Raw genomic sequence first — 27,922 nt, forward strand, 5'->3', positions numbered from 1 at the left:
ACCCCAGGCAGAGGCAGAAGGGCCTCTGAACCACTCTCAGGCTGACCGTGTTTGTACTGCCCAGGGTTGGAAAGCAGGGGACCTCAGGGCAGAGCCCTCGGCAGCAACCCGCTCTGTTAAAGGTGCCCTGACTTGGCACAATTACCGTGACGCTCATGGGAATAATTGAAAAGGGGAGGGGGAACCGGCAAGATGAAGGCTGAGCCGATAAAAGCACGAAGCACCAGCCGGGCGTTGGTGGCGCACGCCTTTAATCCCAGCACTCAGGAGGCAGAGGCAGGCGGATCTCTGTGAGTTCGAGGCCAACCTGGTCTACAGAGTGAGTTCCAGAACACTCTCCAAAACAATACAGAGAAATCCTGTCTCGAAAAAAAAAAAAAAAGCACGAAGCACCCAGCCTGCCGCCCTGAGCTCAATGCCTAGAACAGAGGTGGAAAGGAAGGACCGATTCCCCACTGTTGACCTCTGCCCCACCCCCAAACAGTGATAATAAAGAAATGGTGAAAATTTAAAGGGGAATGTTTGAATTGGGAAGAAACTGCTTAAAAGAAAATGATGGTAAGTAAGTGAGCCCTAAAAAGACGTCTTCGAGGTCCCAGTTGACATGTGAACATCTTGGAATATACACCTGAAGGGACATGGATAGGGCAGGGACAATTCAAAACCAAAACCAGTGCAGAGGTGACCAGGGTCGGGGTGGCCACTAGCAGAGGGACATGGCACCCACACAAACCAACCAGAATAATGCAAACACTGAGCGAAACAGAAACTCATAAAAAGGATGGAGGCAGCTGGAGGTGATGCCTGGATGGTAATGTGCTTGCCCTCAATGCTCGCTCACAGCATTCTATTCAACACTGCATAAATAGAGGTGGCACAGGCCTGTAACCCTGAACTTGGAAGACAAGAGACAGAGAATAGGGAGTTTATGTTGATCCATGGCCAATGGAGCTACATGACAGCCTAACTCAAAACAACAACGACAAACAGGGTGGAGGAGAGAAAGGCAAGTCAAGGAGTCAGTAGCCAGTTCTGAACAGAGAGGGCAGCTCCTCAGCTGCTCCACCCATCCCAACGGTGCCCACCGGGGAACACTTATGCTCCATGGAAAGCAATACAGAGCTGGCTCAGTCTCCAGCGAACTCCACCGTTCCCAGCCCCAAGCTGCTCACTCACTGGGGATGCTTCTTGTAGACAGAGCCATCGACACCAATGGTGGAGCGAAGCCGCTCCTCGCCCTTGTTCTCCTTGATGCGCCACAGCACCGCAGCCAGGGTGGCTGCGCACAGGCTGGCAGAACGCGTGGACACGATCTGGCAGATTCGGTGTGTGGCCACACAGTCCTCCTGCAGCGGATTCAGGCCCAGACGCACCAGGATCTGGTAGGCCTTCTGTATTCCGTCCTTCTCCCTGGGAGGCAGACAGGGTGTGAGCAGTGTCTCCCTCACTGTGACTAGTGGGAGGAGCTGTGGGCTGGCTAGGGAGCCCCCCCAGTTCCAAACTCCCCCTTGGAGGGACGGCTGACTCCTTCAGCAGTAGGAAGTATAGCACAATACAGCAATTTCAAAGCTGGTCATTCCTCCCTCCCTCCCTCTCTCTCTCTCTCTCTCTCTCTCTCTCTCTCTCTCTCTCTCTCTCTCTCTCTCTCTCTCTCTCTCTCTCTCTCTCTCTCTCTCTCACACACACACACACACACACACACACACACACACACACACACACACACACACACGCCTGACTTCTTTATGTGCCTTTTATCTTCCACAGGAAGGAACAAGTAGCTCCTCTGTGTGTGTCTTATAAAGAAAAGACCCAGTTGACTGTTGCATATGCCAAGAGAGTGCCAGTTCCTGCTCTCTGTTCCCCTCAAAGCAGCTGAATGGCGAGTCAGCTGCCAGCACCTTTGAGTACTTGAATTGAGTGTGGAGTCCACCTGCCACTCTCTAGAACAGCAAAAGTCAGTCTGTGCCTGGAGCTGGTGTCAAGGAGACCTGAGCAGTCGCATGCCTCTGTAACACAGCCCACGGTGTGTGGTACCTTTCCTGGACAGATGGTCCTGGGTTGAATAAGGAAGCTAGTTGAGCCAGAGCACAAGCCAGCAAGTCCTGGCTGAGGGGATGGCTCAGTGGGTAAAGTGCTTGCTTTGGAAGCATGAGGTCCTAAATTCAATCCCCATGTTAAAAAGTCAGATGATGTGACGGATCTCTAGTCCCAGCATTGAAGAGGGGAAGACAGGTGGATCCTTGGGGACTCACTGACCAATCTGCCTAGCCTACTTGGTAAATTCCAGGCCAGTGAGAAAGTCTATCTTAAGGTAGACTGCCTGCAGAACATGCCAGTAGTGCCCTGTGGGCCACATGTGTACACAGACAGACAGACAGACAGACACACACACACACACAGAGCTCAAAGCCAACTCCCTCATTTTCCTCCCCAGTTCCTGACCAATTCATGGAGACCTGGTGAGCAGAGAGCCCAGAAGCTTACTCTTCAATATCTGACACATCTTTGGTCTCGAAGGAGCCAGTTGTGAGGAGTTCTGGGCTGAGCTTCCCCTGGAACAGTAGCTCCTCCTTAGCCATCTTCACCAGAATGAGCCTGACCAGCTCCCCCATGTACATCCCGCTGATCATCTTCTCGAACCTGCAGAGACAGACCAGTGACGTTCCATCAACAGATGGACTCCATTCCTCCACAGAGACCTCTCAAGACCCCAGCTTCAGAAGTCAATGACTGAGGAGTCGCTTGGACTTACAGTGCACAGCGGTAGAGGCACAAACAACCCAGGAGATAGAAAATACAGAACTAGCCAATCTTTCATCAAAATGAGTGGGCTCATCAAGCCGCCCACTGAAATACAGGTGGTATGGAATATTCTGGAACAGAATCTGGGGTCACTTAAGATACCAAGACAGTGATTACTTAAAATTCAACTCAGAGTCCAGCTGTAATGGCCAGCACTTGGGGGATGGAGGTGAGGGAATCAGAAGTTCAAGGCCAGACTAGGCTACATGAGACCCCATCACAAACAAAACAAAAACAAAAAAACAAACAAAAATCTGCTTTTGTTGGTGGTACAGTTCTGTTACTATTGCTTTGCTTATGAGACAGGCTGGCCTTGAACTCAGGCAATCCTCTTTCCTTAACCTCCCAAGGACTAGGATTACAGGCACATTACACTACATTAAGCAAGAAAATGCTCTTTTAAAATAAAATCTTAAAGCCAGCCTGGTGGCTCATACTGATCAGCACTTAGGGGACTGAGACTGAAGGACTGCCATTGTTGAAGCCAGTGTAGGCTTCATAGCAAGTCTCAACCAGCCTGGTGCAATGATGCTGTCTCAAGAAAAAATATATAGCAGCAATATTTTTTAATAGCCTTATATAGAGTCCCAATAGGAAAGTAAGTGACTAGAATTAGATCTAGGTACAGATCTTCCCCCTCATGCACAGACACTGCCTTCTAAATTTTGTGGGGTGATCACATGGGCAGGTTGGGGTAAAGTTCCAGGGCAAATAGAGAGCTCAAGAATCCATTGAGACCTTCTGGGGTACAAGGGAAGAAGTGACAACGGGAAGAATCAGCTTGGGAACTGAAGGAAGGCCAGTAATTTGATTTTCCACCACTAGGTGACACTGTTTTCTTTAGAGATTACTTTTTTTGCCTAGGGCCCTAGGATCCTGTGACAGAAGACACTGAGCCTGGTGGATTATCTTTTTGGTAAAGAAAGCCCTTTGATGTCTCAGACAGGAACTGCTGTCTAACAGAAAGGAACTAGGATGGGCCACACCACCCAGGAAGCCCAGCAGGGGTTTAACACAGAATAGCGCTTAGCAGAAGCTGAAAGCCAGGTTCTCAACCAGCAAGATGTGACTTGCTCAATCCTCAAACCGGATAAAGCCAAAGGAGAGCTGGCAGTGTAGATCCAGACGCCAGCAATGCCAGCATTTGGGGGGCTGAGGCAAGAGGGTCGAACGTTTCTGACTAGCCTAGGCTACCCCATGAGACCCTGTCTCGAAAGAAAAAAGGAGGGAGGGAGGGAGGAAGGAAAAATAAGGAAATTGGAGCTAAAACAGTTCTGTGGTTAAGAGTGGGTACTGCACCCATGAGTCCATGTAATTCTAATCTCAGGGGGCCCGGCACCCTCTTCTGGCTTCCTCAGTATAGGCATGCATGGACACAAAGAAATCAAAGTCATCCCAGACAGTGAGTTCAAAGACAGCTTGGCTGCATGAGACTGTCCCAAAAACCCAAAGCTCCACAGGTCCCAGCCTGAGTAGCAGCTTGGCCTAAACTCAACACTATAAAATTCAATGTCTATATCACACTGTCAACCAAGTTGGCTCCATGGAAGCTGATGGGGCACTCCTCCATCAAAGGCTCTGCACAACATGGAGTTGTCCAGCATGACTTCAGGGCCACCCCAGCAACAATTTGGAACATGCCCTCCCCATCTTTGTCAGTCATCTATGGATAAGCCAGTACTAGTCACTTTATCTTTAGACATTTCCAAGGACACACAGCTCCAGTGACAGGGGTGTGCCCCACTAAGGGAAGCAGGCACTGAGTGACTGACTGGCTTTTTCATCTAATAAATCTCTCATCACCCACAGGAGACACAACCAGACGTTCCTAAAAAAGTCCAAGTGCACAGACTGTCATTTCAACATGGAGAGAAGCCTGTGACTTGGAGGCTACCCATCTCTGCCCCAGTTTATAGAGCTGGGTTTTCTGGGCTTCCTTTCTAAATAGAGAGAACAGTTTTTTCTAAAACAAACAGCAAGAAGACCACAGAAATGGTACATTGCTCAAAAAGGTTTTGCAACTGGCTTCCAGCCCTTGCAGCAGCCAACTCTGTTTCAAGATCTTCAACAGAGAAGTTTAGCAAATTCAAGAACAAAATAAGGTTGTGTAAGAGGTTAAAAAAAAAAAAGGAGGGTTCGAGAGATGGCTCAGCAGCTAAGAGCACTGGCTGCTCTTCAGGAAGTCCTGGATTCAATTCCCAGCGCCCACATGTGGTTACTCCAGTTCCCGGGGATCCAATGCTCTCTTCTGATCTCTAGTCATCAAATACAAATGTGGCATCTATACACACACACAGGCAAAACACTCACACATAAAATAAAATGAATACATCTAGTTTATAAAGAAGGAGAGGAAAAATATAAAGTCTTTAAAGAAAAAAGTCAAAAGAAACAAAAAGCTACAACTGGAACATATGGGATTGAGGATGCAAAAACGCTGAGCCTCCCTGTCCAACTTTCCCCAGGACACAGCTGGACCAGAGGAATAGCATGAATAAAGGCAGAAAGCTTCGGGACTATGAGCAAGCAACAACACCAGGTAGCACAACCTTAGTCTCAACACTTAAAAAGGAAGCAGAAAGAGGTGCGTTTGTGGGCTTGGGTCCACATAGCCAGCTCCAGGCCAGCCAAGGACTAAGCAGTGAGAGACTGTGTCTCAAACAAAACAAAAACAAATCAAGGCCAGGTATTAACTCAGCTGGGAGAGCATTTGCCTGGGTTCAGTTTCCATCAAATAAAACCAGGTGCTGCAGCCTCATCCCCCAGGCAGTGATGGGCTGAAAGCCACAAACAGTGCCTCTGAAGACCCTCATCCCATATTTCATCTTTTCCCACAGGACTCACCGTCCATAGAAAATAAGCAAGAAGACAAAAAAAAAGTGACCGTCTTGAAGGGCACTGTGTTTTTATCTGCTTCTCTCTATTTTAGCCCTCTTGGTGACTTACAATCATGAACATTCCCATGACTAGTGTGTGCCACCACAACCCTCTGGGGATGGTGCAAAAGCATGGAAACCCTTCACCGTGGCAGCGGCCCCCTCCAACGCCCTACCCACCCACCCAAAGGAAGGCCCCACTTACAGCTGCTTCCCAGGGTTCAGTGAGCCCATGTCGATCTCTCTGTCGAACTCGGTGCGGATGTCATTGAGCGTACCGTCGTCCCCAAAGGCCCCCCACTCCATGTTGATGCACATGCGTCCCTCGTCACCCTCTACCATGTCAATGTGGCGCATCTCCTCCATGTAGCAGGCATTACTGCCAGTACCTGGTCAACGGAAGGAACTGTTTGTCCCGCGCCCACGTGCACTATCCTCTCCCAAGCACCTCCCCCCTCAATGTCGCACGTCTGCATAGGGGCTGAGATTCTTCATTGCACATGAGCCAAGCCTCTAGTACACATTACTGCTTAACTCCACAGGTCCTAGTTTCGCCCCAAGTGGTTGAACCATTATCTTTACAAAGTAGAGAAAACACCCGAGCTAAGGATTCCTTCCTCCCTCTCAGCCCCCATCCCCACCTCCAAACAGCACTGGCTTTCACACCAGGGGCTCACTCACCCACAATGAGACCAATCTCACAGTTATGATCATCATAACCACAGGTCATCATAGTGCCAACTGTGTCATTCACCACAGCCACAATGTCAATGTCAAAGTCCTGCAGAGGAGCAAAGGAACTTCATCATCACAAGGGGGAGACGGGCATAAAGATGGAGAAAGCAAGACATACCATGCAAGTGTGTTACTGACCCAAACCACAGCCAAAGAGGGTTAGAGGTAGAGATTCCCCCAACCCGTTCTCCATCTGTCTTTAATAAGGATGGTTTCCCAGACAGCAGCAAGAATCGAGTCCACCTTCTTGTTTCTCCCTCCTACACACAACCAATAGACCCAGCCCGTCACCTCTCTGCTCCATTCCTTCCCCATTTGTCAATCATGCCAACATTCCAACTTGACAATGAGTCTTTAGGTTAAGGAATTGGGGTATTTCTTGCACCAAGGTCAGAGTTATTGTCCATCAAGTGAATAAATCTCAAAACCCAAAAGGCGCCGGGCAGTGGTGGCGCATGTCTGTGAGTTCGAGACCAGCTTGGTCTACAAGAGCTAGTTCCAGGACAGACTCCAAAACCAGAGAAACCCTGTCTCGAAAAACCAAAACCAAACCAAACAAAACAAACTCCCCCCACAAAAAAAAAAAAAAACCAAAAGGCATCTGATCACATACAAAAATCACTGGGTAACGCAGCAGGAATGCAGAACACTTATCCTTGAGTCCTACAAAACCATCTCGTGCTGAGTCCAAGGACAGACAGGGAAAGATTCAGAGCAGAGCAGACCCGGCGGGGCTCCCACCGCTACTCACCCCTCTGCGCCGGATGGCCTGCCGGATGAGATCCACCACATCTCTACCCTCCACACCACTGGACTTGAACCCCTTGGTCCATGAGACCAAGAAACTCTAGAAGAAGACCAAAGAAAATGATTATTTCCCACAGCTGAAACAGTGACACTCCAACAGTGCTCAACAGAACCCTCTACATCGAGGCTAAAGTCATGTTTAAATTTGCAGCTTCCTGGCTACCCCAGGAAGGAGGAGACTCGGCCCCCCCCCCCAAAATAGGACAGGAGAGCACATACATAAGTTTATCATGATCCCCTGCCCCTAAGAGGTGGAAAGAAGTGTCAAACAGGATAGATACACTGCCTGGTATTTCTGATCTTCCTGAAGGCTGGGCTTACAGTATGCACTACCATGGCCAGTTTATGTAGTTTTGGAGATGGACCCAAGGCACTATGCGTGCTAGGCAAGCACTGTACCAGATGAGTGCATGCCCAGTCTTTTAGGTATCTTTCTCATCGTGGGCCATAGCCCTTTAGATCAAAAGAGATCTTAACTTCTCATTCCTGCTAACCTGAACAGGATAAGGATACCACAAAGCGTGTACAGGGGGCTGGGGGTGACAGAACACCTCTGCCTTTCATAATTCATCACCATCCTCCACACATGACATACATACATACAGGTTCCCAGAAGGACACAAGTCTCAATACTGAAAGCTCATATGCAAAACTCCTCAGCGCCACTGCCACCACAGCTGCAGATGGCTCCAGAGTCCTCCTCCACCCTCACCACCCCAAGTCCAATGCCACTGAAAGCATCTCAGCCTGCCATACCTCATCTAGTTTCGTCTGGTGGCAAGGGAACGAGAAGGTGAAACCCAGCGGGAGCTTCTTGGCTTTGATTTGTAGCTTGTCCATGAAGTTGGCCAGGCACTCAGCAATGTGATCAAACAGCTAAGAACACAAACACGGAATGAGCAGGGAGGCAGGTTAACAGGGGGAAAGACGGACTCGATTGGGATGATATTGATTGTCAACTTGACAGAATCTGGCCAGACCCAGAAGAAGACAAACCCCTAAGCATGCCTGTGAGTGAGGTGGGTTTGCAGAGGTGGGAAGATTTATCCGAAACATGGGTGGCACCCTTCCACAGGCTGGGGGCCTGGACTGAATAAAAAAGTAGTAATTGAGTTGAACACCAGCATCCATCTACCTCTGCTTCCTGACGATGGACACAATGTGACCAGCGCCTCAGGCTCCTGTCCATCCACACTCTTCCTATTGTGATAGACTGTATCCTCCAACCATGAGCCAGACTAAACCCCACCTTTCTAATGTAACTTGTTACAGCAACAAGTAACTTATACAAAAATGACCAAACGGAGAACTCAAGCCATCGTCTGCTCTCTTGTTAAAAGGAAGTGACATCTGGACCCAGTCACCCAGTGTACACAAAGGCACAATGCTAATTAGTGCTCATCAGTTGGAGTCTACCACTTAAGTCTTTTATATGAATCTCGGTCAGAAGGGCTCATAAGTCAGGGGACCTAGCAGTTATCACATATGCCCTGAGGACACAGCATCCCCTGCTGGTCATCATGGAAGTTGGCTTATCTTCCCAGAAGGGAATCCAGCCTACCTCACTGCCAAGAAGTGCTTTGGCCCCCTGTCTCTGCCTTGGAGGAGGAACAGGATACTTTCTGCTGGCTGTCTCTGAACCAACTCAACAAAAATAAGCAACCTTTATATTGTCTCTGTAATAGAAAACTAATTCCCTGGGAGCAATTCAAAGAAGTTATTTCGGTTTTGTTGTTTATCTTATCCTAATTTATTTTTATCTGCGTATGTGTGTGTGTCTGCCCAGGGAGGCCAGAAGAGAGTGTCCCATCTTCATAGAACTATAGTTACAGGTGTTGTGAGTTGCTGGATGAGGATCCTGGGGTCTTGTCCCCTGATAAAACAGCACTTGCTCTCTTAACCACTAAGCCATTTCCACAGCCCCTATTTTGTTTTCTAATTTCAAAATAATAGACAGGGCAGTGACAGCACTGAGCAGAACCCATACACCACTGTGCCTTGTAGAGAGGTGTACTCCCGACAGTCAGGCTTCCAGTCAGGCCAGAGCCACCAACCAAACAGTCCCCTTCTCACCCACTCAGCACCCTCAGAACCAAGCTGGTAGCTCTCATGAGAGACTGAGGCCAGGGGCCGTGTGGTGTTAAAATAGGAAAGAAAGGGCGTGCACGATGCTGAACAGAGTCCAAGGGCCAAAAGGCAAAATCTAAAAGCCAAGGGGACGGGGTGGGAGGATGAAGACAACAAGCACATTCCTTCCTAGAAAGAAGCAAAGGGGAAGGTTAGGTGGCCCGGAGGCTTAAGGCACTCGGTGCCAAGCATGTGACCTGAGTTCAAGCCTTGGGACCCATATGATGGAGAGAAACCGTCTACTCCAGGTTGTCTTCCAGCATTCATGGGAGACCAGCCATCTCTTAAGAAGCCCACTGTGGAATCCTGAAGCAGATTTCAACAATAAGGGATGGGGGTTAACAGGCCTACTGGCTCCCTGATGTCTGGGGTGATGAGCAGGTGTGGAGTCGGGAAGGAAGCCAGCATAATCTACGAGGCGCTGGCCCACACCGAACTCCCACATGGATCCTGTCCATCTGTCCCATCCTGCGCAAGGTTAACCACAGCTGATGCTGAACTTTGAACATCCAATCCAAGGCAAGTGCACAGACAGAACCGGGCTCTGCCCACCAAAAGGGTCACCAGCAGAGACAGGCTATCTTCCCTTGAGCTAGCTGGGATCTTAATGTACAAATTGGCCTTCTAGAGAGAGCGGCAAGCTCTGCTCATATCGGGCATATTAAACAGATTCCCAGGACCCTGTTCCCGATGTTCCTTAGTACACTTTTCCAGTGCTGAAGGCCGGACCTAAGACCCTGTGCATGCTACGTGAGTACTCTGCCACTGAGCTCTTGTCCCAGCTTTTAGGGTGAGACTGTCCATCCAAAGAAAAGTCATGCAAACACCAAGCAATCGTGGGGATTGGAGTGGCCGTTATCTCTGGTGCGAAGCAAGATGTCTACCTAGTCGCCAACCCTGACCACTGTTCCCTCCCCAGCAGCCTTGTCTACATAAGGCAAGAAAAAAGTCCTTGCACTCAGGTGGTTGAGACAGGAGAATGGAGAATTTGGGGTCAGCCTAAGCTAACTCTCCGAGAGCCTGCCATCACACTTTAAATTTGCCATGCGGTGACTCGTGGCTTTGCATGGGGCAAATCCTTGCAAAAAGTCGTGAGTCTATGTGTCAAGACCAAAAACCTACAGGCTTTCTAGAGGGAAAAGAGGAGACGAAGACAAACTCTCTCTTCGGGCTATCCGAGGATCAGGATATGATGCTGGAAAAGTCAACACTTTCCTGCCATAAAAAGGCTCAAAGGGCACAAGCCTGCTGCTAGCCTGTGCTCCAGACGGTTCCTTTTCCTTATTGACTTGAGGACCAGCTCACGCCTCTTCCCGCACACCTCACAGCCCTAGCAGGGTGTGGCAGTGCTGAGATCAGGAGGCTGAGGAGGAAGGGGATGTCAAGATCACTCTGAACCCCAAGTCAGTGACTGGAAGACAGACTTCATCCTAGACAGATAGACTCACAGCAAGTTTGAGGTTTGATGGTTTAGTTTTTATTTAATTAAATAACAAACCATTGCTTTCTTCCCTAATTCCCTAACTTAAACTGGGCTGGTGAGGTAACACTGGCCACCAAGCCTGATGACCCCAGAGTTCGAGCCCCAGAAGCTACATGGTAGAGAGAATTGATTTCCAAATTGTCCTCTGACCTTTACATGCACATGTGCAAATAAATAAATGTAGCTAAAAAGAAAAAGAGTAGAAATGATTTTCTTTATGTCTTCTAACTCAGTAGTTTGAGATGTTTTTATTATTAGATGTCATATCTTAATTATCTTCATTTGGAAACAACAATGTCACACTGTACATAGCCCAGGCTGGTTTTGAACCCTCAGTTCTCCAGGCTCACCTTCTTGAATGCTAGGATTACAGATGTGTACCTGGCCCTGCCAATCTGAGAGATTCAAAGTAAAACTTAACTTCTTGGATTCTGTCAGATTCTTTCTAGGTTGACGGACACTCAGCAACTGTCAACTCCAAGTCCCCAGCCCTAGGCAGGCTCGTGGGGGAAAGTTGCCTGGACCGTTGGGTAGGTACCTGGGCCCTTCATGTGGTTGAAGAGTAAGGAGCCATCCATTAAGATGGGAGAATTGTTCAGCGCATTGTTGGACATCACAAGTCTTTTCCACAACCAGTCAAACTTCTGTTACATTTTTTGACTTTGTCTTATTTGGTTCTCAAATATTTGTCATCTGGGAGCAGGGCCCAGAATGAGAGTCAGATGGAACATGAAGAAAAGGACATTCGTCATGAAGGAGAACAATGCCATTGCTGGCCAGAGACTGAGGACAGGACGGGAAGAAATTTTGAAGAAGAATGAACAAAGGTAAACACCCTGTGCCTGCCATTGTGGCACTAGCCACACCTCCCCTCTGCGCAGCCGCATGACCTAACTATTTATTACCCCACCATCTCTCTCTACAGACTGGGGCACTGGGAGGTGCTATCATTTGTCCAGAATCACACAGCAAGATTGTCCTAATATAGGACCTAATCTTTTAAGCAAACACTCGCCACCGTGCAGGCACAGTGTTCTTCCTGACACCACACAACAGCCATGAGACACCTTTAGCAGAACTAAAATGCCCACAATCCCAGGTATCCAACTTCCAAAGGATGCAGGCTGACCCTCAGGGCCACGACCAAAGACAGTCTGAAAATATCTCCTTCAGCTCACAATCAGAACTCCTTTCCCAGGAGTGACCCAATTGAAGAAGCCCAACTAGACTCTTGAGGGTCCCATCTCTCCCAGCCATCCATTGTGGCCTCCTTTACCACCAAGCACCCTCTGGGCACAGTATGACAGGAATGGTCAGGGCTCTCACCATGGGAAACCTTACATCTGGAACAGTATCCAGGATGTCCTAATGACTGCCCTGTGGTAAGAAGATATAGGATGTCTCACAAGTATTGGTAGCTCTGCTGCTGTCTCAATAGGAAGACAGTACCTGGGTTCCACTGCCCCGCATGATGTCCTCAGGAATGGCATAGATTTGGTTTTCCATCTCCACCTTCTGGAGGCCGTTGTCTGTCACCCTTACTCGAAGCACACGGAAGTTGGTTCCTCCAAGGTCCAGAGCCAAGAACTCTCCATGTTCTGTAGACAAAGGAGGGGTCACTGTCAATATGGGGAAAGATCATACTGCCTCCTGGACACCAGTCAAGACTTCAAGTCTAGAGATCTGCCATGAGCATCAGTCACTCATGGGTGAGAGCCATCAAGTGGCTCACCTTTTTTTCCTTAGAGACAGTCTCACAATATAACCCAGTCTTGCCTCCAGAGTCCTAGGATTTTAGGAATGTCCCATCACACCCAGTTTCATGTTTGGCTTTCTTAATAAGATACTTTTATTACTTGGTAATTTACATCAAGAATGAGGCAATTTCATATTCTAGCTGTCCTGGTTAACTTGTCAACGACTTTAAACTAGTTATTTGGGAAGAAGAGCCTCCTTTGAGAAAACACCTCCAATTAGATTGGCCCAATCTCACCAGGAAACCAGCAGCTGGGATAGGAAGCGCCCAGATACTAGTCAATAACACGGGTAGCTGCAGGGGCACAGAAAGTCCTGAAGAGGCCTGCAATCCACGGGAAGGCCAGGATGGCAGGCCTTGAGAGCCTCTCCCAGCCACCTGCCACCCTCACCTTCTCTGAAGGATGGGTCAACACTAAGCCTCTTATCTGGGAGGGTCAAAGACATGTTCTGACTAAATAAATTAAAGGATTTAATCTTACCAGCTCCCTGAATGCTGTGTCCAGTCTCTAAAATGCAAAGCGGACACTTGGGGTATGCGTCAGTCACCTGAGGGTCCTCAGGACTCACTCCCACATACAAGATGGTGCAGCACTACAGAAGCCCACATTACATATGTGAGAAACCATACCTGGCTACTTTATCGCCTAGAGCCGCCTTTTACCCCAGGCACCTGGAATTTGGTGTCTTGACCTCTGGTCTCTAAAATGGGAGCATCATACTTGCCAGGATTGCCATGAGAGAACTAAGTAATGTTCTTGAATCACCCAGAACTATAGCAAGAACTTAAAAGACACAGTAAACACCAGACTCTAGCAAACTTGGTCTCACACTCAGACCCCAAATGGCAAGGGAGGTGAGACACCTCTCCAGGACAAGTTACTAGCATCAGCGCGGGTGACTTCAGCATTCCTCTCACGGGTACTCATTTTCCATTCCCTGCTGGGCTTTGGAAGGCATCGCCACCACTCACTCCAGACGCCGGTCCACTGAAGGCTCAGTAAAGCAATGCCAGCCTTGTCTGGGGAAAACTGTCTACCCCCCTCCTCGTGGCCTCGGATGACTTTTCTAGACACTAGAGTACTGAACCTCCACCAGCCATGGGGCCTCAGCCAGATTCTAGGAAACGCTACGTGGTGGTTGTCAGGGGGATAAAAGAGAAAAATCAAGGGTGAGCTGCCTCATCAGCACTTTGAGGTCTGGGACACACACGATCCGCTGAATCAGTGACCGTGGGGGACGGAGGTGGCCAGCACTGCCTCTGGTTGGTTATGAAGACCAGCCCAGCTGGATTCAGCCCAGCATGGCTCCATCAGGAATGTGATTCGCTGTAGTTTCTGGTGGACTAACGGGGACTGTAAATAATAGAGCACTGGTAGGAACTGAGGGATGCCTACCATTCTTTCAGAATACACTCTTCTCCTCTCGTCAGCACGTGTTCCACACACATGACCAAGGACCGGACCCTCTCTGAGTTCAGAACATGAGGCAATGACTCCTGTCGTCCTATGATGGCCCCACAGGGCAATGGAGGGACCTAATCTTCTTGGCCCAGTATCTATATGGCTCATGACCATTCCCCACAGAGCAGAGAGAAAGTAACAAACTTCACATACAGTGGCCAGGACTCATGAGTTCCGGCTCAGCGGTGGCCTGGGGCTCTCTGGGCATTGTTCCCTCACCTACAGATCTCACAGCTTGTAGCGCTGACTTCCCACCGTACTTGTGAGGTTGAGGAACTATGGTCTAGGTTATATATGAATGTATGGACAAACAGATAGTGCCAGTATCTTTTCGTTTTCATTCCTTAGACTGAAAGCTCTCCTAACTCTTGTTGGTCACTCTGAATCAACATACTATTAGTTATAGTTCAAGCCCTACCTCCACTGGGATCCTTCCAAGACATTCCAGAATCCCAGAATAGTGTTCATGGAAGTGTGAGATGGATTGCGAATGTGAAAGGAAGGCCAGTGCATCTGTAAGACGGTAGGGCAGTTTCTTAGCCCAGCATGGTGAGGCTCTCCTGTAAGCCCCGATACTTCAGAGGCAGAAACAGGAGCTAGCCAGCCTCAGCTACACAGTGAGTTTCAGTCCCGGTGGTGGAGGAGACTACTTAGATCACAGATCAAGACAGAGCACTGCTCTTCCAGAAAACCTAAGGTTTTTGGCTCCCAACATTCACATTGGCTTGCTCCCCACCACCATCTAAAAACTCCAGTTCTAAAGGATCAGACACTCTCGTCTAGTATCCGCAGGCACTGCATTTACACGATACACATGCATACAAGCAGGTATACAGACAAATGAATAAAAGTAACTTAAGCCAGGCATAGCAGCATACAACTTTAATCTGGAGGCAGAGGCAGGTGGATCTCTGTGAGTTGGAGGATAGCCTGGTCTAAATAGTGAGTTCTGGGACAGCCTGGGTTTCAGAGATACCCTACCTCAAAATAAAATTTTAAAGTAATACCTAATAAAATACACTTTTAAAAGGATACCAAGAAACCACTGGCAAAGAACCGAGTAGAATCTGCTGGTTTTTGAGGCAGCTTACTACACAACACTACTTCACATTGAATTTGTTCACTAAGATGTTTGACTGGCAACTGTACTGTTTTTATGAGATCAGGTCTGGTGACTTTTCGTATTGTTACGCTTGCTGTTATCGCTGGATCATAACTTTCGCTTTTTAAAACAATAAAATGCAAGAGCTGATAAGCAGGCTAACCAGGTAAAGGTCACTGCCACCAAGTCTGACAACCTGAGTTCTATTCCTGGAACCCACAGGATGGAAGGAGAGAACCCATTCCTGCGGGTTCTCCTATGACTTCCGAGGTCCCTTGTGGCATTGGAGCGCACACACGCATGCATTCCAGCACACATACACTCTAGTGCACACACACAATAGACAAATAAGAGTAATAAAAAGTTAAATATGGTGGGAGTAGTTAGCAGCACATGCCTTTTAATCACAGCAAATATTCAGACCCAGGGCTGCCTTGCCTAAGGATTTTTCTACGATGAGTAACAAGGCTGCTCACCGGAAAGTTGTAAACCCTCAAATAGGGAATTTTTCACTTACGATGCCAAGAGTAAAACCTGGAGGCAATAGCACTGGCCCCCTCTACCCCCCCCCCCCCGTTAGACTGGGTGTCAGGAAGTGATGCTTCTAAAGTTGAGTCATTTGGTTAAGGTCACAAAGGGGTGAACCAGAGCTAGAGTTTGACGCCAAGATTTCCAACTCTAAAGCCCGTGCCTGTCCTTTTCAGGACCACACCCTCTCCCCTTCAGTGACTCTCATTCCTGGAAGCCATAGGGTAGCGAGGAAAAAAGTAAAGACACCATTGCTCTACCAGGAGCCCCAGCTCATCCCTCGGAGGCTAGGGCTTCCTTACTGAAGGACGGGGGGCAAGCAGAAGGTAAAGAGTGGCAGGCCCTTGCCTACAGCAGAAACTGAGGAAGCTTGCTGGTGTGGGCTGTGTACTCTTGTATCATACCAAACCCCTGTACCCACCTCACAGGACACTTCAGGTCTCTCTAAGGAAGATGTTTTACATTTAGAAACACCCACACATAAAAAAATAAAATCAGAGCCGGGCGGTGGTGGCGCACGCCTTTAATCCCAGCACTGGGGGGTGGGGGCAGAGGCAGGCGGATCTGAGTTCGAGGCCAGCCTGGTCTCCTGAGTGAGTTCCAGGACAGGCTCCAAGGCAACGCAGAGCCAGGCGTCTGCTGACTCACTTCCAGCCCACACAACCAGCAGCCCACTTTCAGTTTGGCTCTTATCAGATACGTAAGGTCAGTGAGATAAAGGGTTCCAACTTCTCCTGGGAACTCACCTGTCACAGGGAAAGATCAGGCACTGAAATGGCAGTTGGCTAGCCATCTGAACTAGGTAGTCAATGTCACCTGAGGTAACATGACATCGGTAATTGATTTGAGCAACTCATCACTCCAGGGTTGTTTAAAGACTTCTGCCAGGTGATTTGGTACCTGATGACTTCTGGGTTCTTGTTTTGTTTTGTTTTTAAGGTTGAGGGACAGGGGCCAGTTGAACGTTCCAGCAGGGTCTATTTTCAACCATTAGGTACTTGCCACTAATGAAAATAGATCGCCACCTGCTTCTCCCATCAGGAGCTCAGTCCGGGAGGCTCAGCCAGAGCCCTCGCTTTGCAATCAAAAGGTGACTGGCCTTATGTTTCGAAGCTGCTGTGTCTTGGGTCAGGGTTCGGGCTGGAGCATGGTTCCTAAGCCCCAACAGCAGGTGACTAAACAGGCTACTTAGAAATGATGAATTCAGGAGCCCCTTCCAGACAAGGGATACCCCACATAGTTCCCATAGTTCTAGGCATGCTTGAAGGTGGCAAGGTCTGTCTGTGGCGGGGATTAGGGAGAGACATAAATAATAGCTCACCTCTTGAGACTCATCTCCAGTTTTTTTCTCCTGACTGTTTCTGTTTCTTCTGGGGGGTTTTGCACCATACAATTTCATTCAGTTAAATTTAGAACTGAGGGACATTCTCCAAAAATAGAGGTTGGGTCATTTCAAGAAATTTCTGTCCGAGTTCTGTTTTACATGTATTTAAGTTATGTGAATGTGGTCTCTAGAGTCTGCCTATCTTCTCCTTCCAACTACGCCAGCCCCAGGAACCAAACTCAGGTTGTTGAGCTGCCTTAGGTCTATCTCACTGTCCTTCATTGAAATTTTTGATAAGAGGCCTCACTCTAGCCTCAAAATCATGACAATCCTCCTTTTTTAGCACCTCCCCCAGGCCCAGAGAGCTGCGATTACAGATGAGCCACCGTGCCCAGCTGAAAGTCACCACTTTAAGAGTCAAAAAAAGGTGGTGATCACTCAGGCCTCCAATTGAGCATTGGACTCTGCCCATCTTATATAGCCTGTTTACAATGCCTTAGCCTGTTTATAGACCCCCACCCTTGACTTTGTCACTAATTTGGGGCAATGGACAATCATTTTGATACATCGCTAAAGAGAAGGCATCAACTTTGTGTTTTCTACTTTTCACTTTTATTAAAATGACTGTTCAGTAACTTAATTTCAAAGTTAAAAAACAAAAACCTGGGGGCTAGAGAGATGGCTCAGTGGTTAAGGGCAGGTACTGCTTTTCCAAAGAATTTTAAGTTTGATTCCCAGAATCCACACACAATTATTTTAATTTCATCTCCAAGCAATCTGACCTCCCAGGGCATTGACTCATGTCACACTCTATACATATACAAGTGGTACACGCCTTTAATCCCAGTACTCAAGAGGCTGGGCAGAGCTTTGCGAGTTCAGGATCCGCCTGGTCTACATAGTATATCCAGGCCAGTCAGGGCTACTTGATCTTAAAAATAAACACAAAAATTAAATTGAGGGGGGGGAAGGGAGAGAGAGGGAAGGAGAGAGAGGGAAGGAGAGAGAGAGAGAGAGAGAGAGAGAGAGAGAGAGAGAGAGAGAGAGAGAGAGAGAGAGAGAGAGAGAGAGAGAGAGAGAGACAGAGTGAGTTCCATGCTAGAGCAAACTGTGGCTTCTAACCACTACCCGGCCCCTGAACCTGTAAGGCTGCTGGCACTCAAGTGGGAAAAAGAAAAAACTGAATCCATCTGTCAAATATTTCCCTGTCATTAGTTGGTTTAACTGTGAACATTGAAGACAGCTCCTCAAAGCTCCACAGTTGTTCTGACTGAAGACTTCAGCCCAGCTTCTGATCGCAACCCAATCAAGAGAAAGGGTAATAGCATAAAGACAACCAATTCTGTTCATCCAAGGATGCCTTGGGTCAGCAAATGTGAAGTTCATGGCCTGGTCAGGACACGGGCCTGGCATAGCTATATAATGCTAAAATGTGTTGTGTCTATAGCAGCCCCAGCATAGAGCTCATGCGTCGAGGCTACTGGTATCTCACAAATGTCATTGTCAAAGATGCTTCGTTTCCAAGCAGGTCAGATTGTGTTTTTACAAGGCTTGAGTATGAGTAGCACCGAAGGGGATGAGGGTTTTTTGCACCATAAGATTTCATTCAGTTAAATTTAGAACTGAGGGACGACTAGACAGCCCAGCCAAGCAGCAGTGAGGGTCTGTGTTCCAGGGCCAGACAAGGATATCAGCCTCATGTTAGATCACCCAGTGTAGGCAAGTAATGGGATTTTCAGTGGTGAAGCGGGGAAACCCAGACAACTGGATTGCATTGGGTTCACACACAGAGGACCCTTCCTGGCCACCCAAAGCCAGAAGCATAAGGCCATGAACTTCCAAGGTCGCTCACTCAATACACAAATAGACTTCTACATCCAGTTTCTGAATTGGCCTTATAAACAAATTCTACACCCCCAGAAAGGAACCCACCCCTACCTGTCCTATGGTAGTTAAGACCAGTGATCTCTGGGGATTGCTATATATGGCCCTATCTAAAAAACAGCAAAAAAATCAATACAATAAATGACCGGGTGTTTGACCCAGTGCCCAGCATATGTAAATGCCACCCACTGTATGGAGGCACACAATCTCTGCCTAGATTGTCGGCACCGCATAAACCCACTTATTAACTTGCTCGTGCGCTCGCTGTTGACTCAGGCCTCCATTGCATGGATGGCATTTATAATACACGGTAACCAAGGTAAGGGGCTTCAGCGGCTTCCACAACCTATCACCACGCTGGTCTCCCTTTATCACACCTTGTGCTTACATTATATGGCCCAGTTACCACTCTCTTAATTGTCTCATCTGTGGAAGCTTTATCTCCCTGAGGACAATTCTTACTCTTCCAAGGTAGGACACAGGAGTATGGCACACCACTGCCTCACAGATGTCAGAACCTTGGAGGGGACTTTGTGGATCAAACTGAATCAGAGTTCCCAGGATGACGTCCACAGAGAGTAAAGCACACCGTTGGCGGTGTGCTCTGGCTGGGCACTGGCTCCAAGCTGGCCAAGTTGAAATCCCAATGCCACCACCTGCTTGCTATGGGATGAACTTCTGTAGAGTACTACCTGCCATTGAGACCCTGAGAGTGCCATATAACAGGACTATCTGTTATCTGGTACACACAGTCCAGTTCCTGTCTCAATGACTTTGAGATGGATGTGGCCGTACCCAGTACAAGGATGCTTCGAAGGATTTGAGTTTTATTTGTGTACAACGACCAGGGAGTTATGTGTCTTCTGACAACTCATTATGCTGTGAGATCTGCACTTAAAGTATGCTCATTTGTGCAAGCTATTGTGCAGTATTCTTTCAGGCAAAGACACGTTTTCAATATGTTGGCGTTATAAACAACACCGCTAGGAACAGGGGAGCTTATTCAAGGTATACAGTTAGTTGAACTATCATATACACCACTTGTCACCTGCCGGTCACACAGCCTAAACCAACAGCACAACCTTATTATTTCAAAAGCTCTTGAGTTGAGCACTTGCTACATATACAGACCCAGACGCTCACATGCTCACGCTCACACACACCTGGTAACTTAGGCGGCTATTTGACTCCTGGCTCAGCCTGTCATGAATGGTGTGAACTTGGGCAACTTACTTGACCATCCAAGCCTCATATTCTAAGAAAGGCGGATAAAAATCTCTTAGGGTTTGGAGAGATGGCTCAGAAGGTAAAGATACCTAAGTTTCATCCCCAGCACCCATGTTGTAGAAGGAGAACAAACTTCAGCAAGATGTCCTCTATACTCACTCAAGCATGCACATACCAAATAGACATAAAAATAAATAAAAACACACCTTGTAGAATTTTTGTTTATGTAAATGGTTGGAGCTGGAGAGGTGGCTTCAACAATTATGAGCACTTACTGCTCTTATAGAGGACCCAGGTTTAAACCTCAGTGCCCACATGATGGCTCACAGCCTGTAAGTCCAGTTCCAGTGGACCCAATGCCCTCTTCTGACTTCCCAGAGGACCCAACATGCACATGGCATACAGGCATGCAAGCAAAACGCTCAGACATACAAAAACAAATAAATTTTTAAAAAATTAACACGTGTAAATGCTCAGGATTAATCCCTAGCTCATAATAAATACTTCAACATTTTAGATGCTTCCTTAGCAAAATATAGGCTATCCTTGAGAAGTCAATACATTTATCAGAATGTCAAACTTAAACATAGATACAAGCACGCTTTCCGGTCAGAACGAGACAGGAATGGTAAACATTCCAATCTAGAGGGCACAGCAGAACTCCCAAGGCTCCACCCCCACTCCTGACTTCAAGGGGCTTTTTAAAGGCCTGGAAAACACACACATTTAGACAATGACCCTGAACAAGAACACATGCTCAGTGCTGGGACCAGACTGGGTCACAAGGCTTCATCAAATGTACTTATTTTAGGAATTGTACAAAGTCTTGTTAAACCAGATCTCAGTTCCTCAAGGACACATGGTGATCCAAGATCAGGTACCGACACAGACCAGCCTTCCACAGCCTGAACCCTGCATGTCCTGTGGAACTCCAAGAGTACTGGCCACTGGTTGGTTTCTTAAGAGTTGTCTCCTCCCTCGGATTCTTGGAGTCCACTTCTTAATTCTTCCAATGGCTTGGGCTCTCTCCCCAATCCCAAGATAAAGAGCTCACACTAGCACCCCCACCTCTTATGTACCTCAAAGTTCTGGTCTAAAACATAGATGGTTCCTGTGACAAATGAACAAGCTCTGCCAATGCTTGTTCTGCCGCTGCCTCCAGGATTGCTGCCACCAAAGCCACTGTGCAGATTCAAGCTCCTGGCATTCACTTTGGATCTTCTCTCTCCTATCCACCTCAACCCCCCACAAACCACCCCCAGGGACATGACATCTCCCAGACACTCCTACCTGTGCTGATGAACTAACATGGGCATAAAGATTCTGTTCACACCCCTCAGAAATTTCCATCATCGCCATCATGGTCAACAGAAGGAAAACTATATTTTCAGGACCACATGCAAGGCTTTCTAAGAACTAGCCCTCACCCATCTGTTCTGTGGCTATTTCCTTTCATTGAAAAGGTTCCCTCCTAAAGGGGCATTGGAAAGACTCGGAAGCTGGTGGATACAGAAGGCTCAGGAAATTAACTAAACTTAGCAAGACTATCTATAAATTCAGTTCCAGGAGATCTGATACCCTCTTCTGGCCTCTGTGGGCAGACACACATGTGGTATACAAATACACATGCAGGCAAAACACTCATACACATGAAAGTAAAACAAATCTTTTTAAGAACTAGTACTGGGGGGCTGGAGAGATGGCTCAGCAGTTAAGAGCACTGACTGTTCTTCCAGAGGTCCTAAGTTCAATTCTCACCAACCACATGGTGGCTCACAACCACCTTGAATGAGATGTGGTACCCTCTGCTGGCATGCAGGCAGAAAACTGTATGCATACTAAATAAATAAATACAATATTAAAAAAAAAGAACTAATACTTGGATACATACAATGGCTTTCACAATTTTCCCAGTTTACTTGACTTCATAGTACTTTTTTGTGGAGCTCATAAAACAATATAACCACTAAATGGCACTGGATACAGGCTGGCTGGGAAGTGCCCAACCATGGTCCTCAGGGTTAACCATCACCACTGTGTGCTATCTAGATGAGACTGGGAAGCCCAAACTGAGTCAAGAAGACTAGCTCAGCACATGAGCAGAAAGCAAATGGCTGTCAGCAGGACACTGGAAGGGTTGACAAGAAGAGTTCTGACCCTGGCTGTCCAAGCTGCCAGATCATCCCACAGCCTTCTACCCACCTCCCAGTGTTTGAATCAGCCTATGTTGACCTCTAAGGATGAAACCAAGAGCCCTTGACTGGGGTTGTAGAAATGGCTCAGCAGTTAAGAGCACTGGCTGCTCTTTCAAAGGTTGAGTTCAACTCCCAGCACCCCCGCACCCAAATGATGACTCAAAACCATCTGTAATGAGATCTGGCTCCCTCTTCTGGCTTGGCCTTCAGGGATACATGCAGGCAGAACACAGTATACCAAAAAAAAAAAAAAAAAAAAAAAAAACCTGTGACCGAAGTTCTGTGTAAATGGACTCTCACCCTTAGAGCAATCACATGTGCGAGTGTACGTACGTACACACACACACACACACACACACACACACACACACACACACAGTACCTGTCCCATCCGGTGTTGATCTCACAAAGGTAGGCAGCATTTTCACAGCTGCAGTAGGGTGTGTGGTGGCTCCCAGCCCTTTCTCCATCTCCTTCCGGAACCATCTAGAAATTTCCAGAAGGGTCTCATCTGAGAGACGCATGTGGTACAGATATTGGTCAACCTGAAGGGAAGACAATAGATACCAATGGGTTAAATGAACTATAGTATAGATGCATAAGTCAGGCTTGTAACCCAGGCATTCAGGAGCCTGAGGCCGAAGTAGGAGGGCTGCAGTTCCAAGGCAACCTGAGCAGCACGGTGAAAACCTGTCTTTGTTTTTTGAGCTAGCAGTTGAACTCCAGCTAAAATCTGTGGTGGAGCACTTCATAGCAGGTACTGTAGCTGAACCCCACCAAGGCAGCCCAGCAAAACCTACCAGGCCTGGTGCATCCCCAAATTCTAACACTTTGGAGGCAGAGGTAGTAGGATCAGTTCAAAGTCATCATCCTGACACACAAGGTCAACTTAGACTCAAAAAAGGAACCAAAAAATAAAATGAAATAAAAAGCTTAAGTTAATTTCTAGAGAATAAAGAGCTAGAGGAAGACAGTTGGGAAAAGTTATTTTCAAGTAAATTAACTTAAAACAATAGCATCCTACAATGCAAGCTCATGGCCTCCTTCTCTTGCTGCCCAAACTGGCCTCACCCTGTATGACCAGTCCCATAAATTCAATCACCCCCTCACCCAGGGCTAGCAGCCATCACCTCCTCCCTGGTTTTTACACAATCCCAAGTTCTATTTTTAACTCTTCCGCCAGTTTCAACCACCACCTAGACTGTCCTGTTCCTATGTTTAATATGTTAGGGGTTTCCCACTGTGGTGGTTTAAGATAAGAACGGCCCCCATAGGGTCGTATATTGGAATGCTTAGTCACCAGGGAGTGGAACTCTTTCAAAGGATCAGAAAGATTATGAAGTATAACATTGATGGAATAGGTGAGGTCTTGTTGGAGGAAGTCTGTCGCTGGGGGGGGGTGAGCTGAGGTCCCCACCAGGCCCAGTCTCCCCCCATCCCCTCTTCCCTCTCATTAGGATATAGCTCTCAGCTACTGCTCTACCACCATGCCTGACTCCCACCATGATAAGGTGGGAAACTAACCGTAAACCAGCCCCTAGTTAAATGCTTCTTTTTGTATCTTGTTTCCTTCGTCATGGTGTCTCTTCACAGCAATAAAATCGGGACTGAGACAGCCATCAAACATCCTAAGCTCCATATGAGCTAGCCTCTGCCCACTTCCTATCATAGGGAGTCTCTGCTCTTCATACACATTCTATCTGTGGAGTAAGTCCAGGCTGTCCTTCACTGCATTGAGGACCCTAAAACTACATGTGCACCCCCATCATCTCCTGCCGGCCCTGCAGACCTCCCTGGTGCCGGCACTGGGCACTCAGGCTCCGGCTATTTCAAGGACCTGAGCATTTTCTTGCCCCATACCTAACCCATAATTTGGAAATAATGCTCCTGAACTTCCAATTTAGTTACACCCTGATAAACCCTAACTCACTGAACACACAGCTAGGAGGTGGTGCGCTGAAGAGCACTAGCAATTAAAATTCACTCGTGATGAGGGGCTGCCTAGGAGTTATCTTCCCAGAAGGGAGCAGAGCACATAACCTAAGAAACCCCTGACACGCCGGGCGGTGGTGGCGCACACCTTTAATCCCAGCACTCGGGAGGCAGAGGCAGGCGGATCTCTGTGAGTTCGAGGCCAGCCTGGTCTACAAAGTGAGTTCCAGGACAGCCTCCAAAGCCACAGAGAAACCCTGTCTCGAAAAACCAAAAAAAAAAAAAAAAAAAAAAAAAAAAAGAAACCCCTGACACAGGGTAGTCAATCCTTCTCTGGACATTGTCACAAATGTGAAATGTGGCAGAGTCAGAGTCTCTACTATTTCCAGAGGGGGGAGACCCAGAAAGTTCCCAGACACTCCCACTCCACCACTTGCCAAGAAGGTAGATGAAATCACACACAGGAGCCGGGTGTTGGTGGCGCACGCCTTTAATCCCAGCACTGGGGAGGCAGATCCCTGTCTGTGAGTTCGAGGCCAGCCTGGTCTACAGAGCAAGTTCCAGGACGGCCTCCAAAACAATACAGAGAAAACCTCTGCCTCTTCCTCCGTGTAAAGTTATGTCTACAAGAGCAAATTCCATAGCAATCTCTCTTGGCTTATCTTCCAACTTCCTGGGAGGGAGGGAGGGAGGGAGGGAGGGAGGGAGGGAGGGAGGGAGGGAGGGAGGGAGGGGAGGGGAAGGGAGGGGAGGGAGGGAGGGTGTGTGACACTGGGGGATAGAACTCAGGTCCTCATCCTTGCAATGTTTAAGTGCTTTACCAACTGAGCCACCCCCAGCCCCATCTTTGAGGTTTTAATTGCTAATTGTTCTCATTCTTAACTCCAAGAATGGAGTTAAAGGCTTCCCTGTATTTGAGCCTGTTACCCTTTGCTCAGGAGATCATAATCACCTTTCAGTAGCAGATAAAAATGATAATGGCAATGTGGCCACTAGCAGTGGGTAAACATTTCCAGGCTTGCTTACTAGAAGTAACTTAAGGCACCACCTGACCTGGTCACCGTTCTTTGAAAGAACTTCTACAACTTCTATGGGCCTGAGTTACAGATCCTAATGACACAGCTTCCTAAACATGCCACTGGTGCCTGTTCATTCCTTGGTGGGTGCACTGCACTGGATCAAAACAGGTGCAGCCTCCAGAACTGAATGCAGTTTCCAGAATCCTTCCATTTGTCCCCCAGAGGGTCAGGAATATATGCCTGGAGTCATGGAAGATCCCTTTTGGGGTGGGGTGGGTGGACTAGATTTTACTATTACACACAGCATTGGGACACCAACCAGCTAAAACACAAGCTCCCCCAGAAAGGAGAGCCACAGGGTAAGGAACATAAAAGTAGAGTGAACATCTATGTTTGATCACTGTGCCTCTCTTATCCAAGTCCCCAGACTTCAGGCTGAGTGCTTTTAAACCTGCAGCTACTTCCCTCATTCCACAGAGCTTAGAAGCCCTGTCTTCAGTCACAGCTAAATCAGTCTGATAACTTCTGCAGGGTCTCCAAAGGGCCACTTGTGATAAGAGTTCCCAAACTTGGCTGCAGCCCAAAATCACATGAGGAGCTTACAGAAGCCTTTTCTGGTTTTGCAGAGCTGTTGTTTTGTGTGCTTGCTTATTTTGTCTTACTGGTTTTGTGTTTGTTTTGATTTTATTTTGGGAATAGAGAGAGAACAAGCTGGGTAGGTAGGGAGTTGGAGAGGATCTGGGAGGAGTTGAGGAAGGGGGGAAGATGTGATCGAAATGTATCATATGAAAAAGATAATAAATAATAATAGTAGTAGTAGTAATAATAATAAGCTCCAAGTGCAGGTGGCACAGACCTGTGATTCCAGCACTTGGGAGGTGTGGGCAGGAGAAATAAGAGTTCAAAGTCATCCTTGACTACACTGAAAAATTCCAGGATGGCCTAGGCTCTAAACATTTGTTCCAGGATGACCAAATGGACACTTCTAGGCTTGAGGGATCTGATAGCCTCACCCCTGTCTGGAGCAGGTTTCCAGGTGTTAAAATGTGATCATAACTGGCCAGGTTCCTGTAGTCAATGTTGCTTTAGGTCAGTCATTTTCTTCTGTTCTACCAAGTCTTTCAGTGATGCAAGCCTGTTATCCCAGTACTCAGCACTAAGGAGGGCAAAACAAGACTGCAGCAAGTTGGGAAGCTAGCCCCAGCTACAAAATAAGTTCTAGGCCAACCCGGGCTGTAGAGTGAAAGTTTATCTTAAAAAAGAGCAGGTAATGCAGGTTGGGGATAACTCATTTGGAAAAGTTGCCTTGCAAAATGAGGACCTGAATTCCACCCCAAGAATCCATATTTTATAAAGTCAGGGGGCTAGAGAGATGGCTCAGTGGATAAGAGTACTGCTTGCTCTTCCAGAGGACTAGGGTTCAATTCCCAGCACCCACACGGTAATTCACAACCATCTGTAACTCCAGTCTGTAACTTCAGTGCTCTCTTCTGGGCGCCTGTGCACTAGGCACACCCATGGTGCAGACAAAACACCCACACATAAAATAACAGGAAAAAAGCCAGATATAATGGCATACACTTGAAATCCCACCCAGCATTGGAGGTGGAGATAGAATCCAACCTAGCCAAATTGGCACGTCCCAAGTCAAAGGAAAACTTTTAAAAAGCAACCTGCAAGAATGAATGTCCTATGGCCCCCACACACATGTGTACACATTCACATGTGCACAGGCACACACAAGAAAAGGAAGGTGGGTGTTGGTGGCGCATGCCTTTAATCCCAGCACTCGGGAGGCAGAGGCAGGTGGATCTCTGTGAGTTCTGAGCCAGACTGGTCTACAGAGTGAGTTCTAGGACAGGCTCCCCAGCAATACAAAGAAACACCATCTCAGAAAAAGAAAAAAAAGAAAAGCCAGAAGTTGGGACATTAAGCCAAGGGTGAAATAACCCAGTGTTGACTGACCCAGACTTGTGGGATTTGGAAAGATAAAGCTGTCGCTTTCTGGGAAGAGATTTAAGTAGCTGGGACTAGCAAAGTGGAACCATTCAGGCCAGTTTTCCCTGAAGTGAGGACCTCAGCACAAGAAAAACCAGCATGTAAATCCCAGCTGCACCATACACAAAGGTTCACAACATGGGAGGGGTATGACAGTGTCTTCACTATAAAGTGGGGTGAGGAGTCCCCTAGTCAAGACAGAACTGAGGTGCCAAGCGTAAAGCCCTCCCACTGTCCCCTTCCTCTTCTATAATTCTCTTTACCAACTGGTCCCCATAGAGGGCCAAGTACAATTCTCACTTAACCGCACTCAAGGGCTAACAAAGCAGGACCCATTTCCCTAGATAGTTTTCTTTCTGTGTTGGTGGCTCCTGGCCTACGGGTTTGTGTTGGGGGAGGGGGTCCTTCCCTTTAGGTCTCTATCTGAACGGGAGGTGGGAAACAGGATGGGGAGTCACAGGCAGGCCTGAGCAAGGCTGGCTGGGGTCAGAGAAGAAAAGGCTGCCAGGCTACCCAAGGCAAGGGCGTGTCTCAGAGATAGCACTTCGAGCTGATAGCCTCAGCGATGCTGAAGAGATTAGAACTTCCTCATTGGGCAATTTGGGTCAGTTTCATTTCTCCCACAGCTCCAGTCTGACAGACTCCCTCCAGAGTTGGAGGTG

The 27,922-nt window shown here is 47.8% G+C and overlaps 1 protein-coding gene across 1 annotated transcript in view; it reads right to left on the bottom strand.

Annotated features, from left to right (window-relative positions):
- Window positions 1-27,922, bottom strand: part of Hk2 (hexokinase 2) — a 51,139-nt gene that overhangs the window by 11,064 nt on the left and 12,153 nt on the right. Inside the window, exons 2-9 of the mRNA XM_005078290.4 lie at window positions 22,694-22,856; window positions 12,283-12,431; window positions 7,980-8,099; window positions 7,168-7,263; window positions 6,363-6,462; window positions 5,887-6,070; window positions 2,488-2,643; window positions 1,177-1,410 (exon numbers count right to left, since the gene is read on the bottom strand). Of these exons, the coding sequence (XP_005078347.1) occupies window positions 1,177-1,410; window positions 2,488-2,643; window positions 5,887-6,070; window positions 6,363-6,462; window positions 7,168-7,263; window positions 7,980-8,099; window positions 12,283-12,431; window positions 22,694-22,856 (1,202 nt within the window). The remainder of the gene's footprint in view (window positions 1-1,176; window positions 1,411-2,487; window positions 2,644-5,886; window positions 6,071-6,362; window positions 6,463-7,167; window positions 7,264-7,979; window positions 8,100-12,282; window positions 12,432-22,693; window positions 22,857-27,922) is intronic.

This window comes from Mesocricetus auratus, unplaced genomic scaffold, assembly GCF_017639785.1.
Source record: "Mesocricetus auratus isolate SY011 unplaced genomic scaffold, BCM_Maur_2.0 Super-Scaffold_100676, whole genome shotgun sequence".
NCBI lineage: Eukaryota > Metazoa > Chordata > Mammalia > Rodentia > Cricetidae > Mesocricetus > Mesocricetus auratus.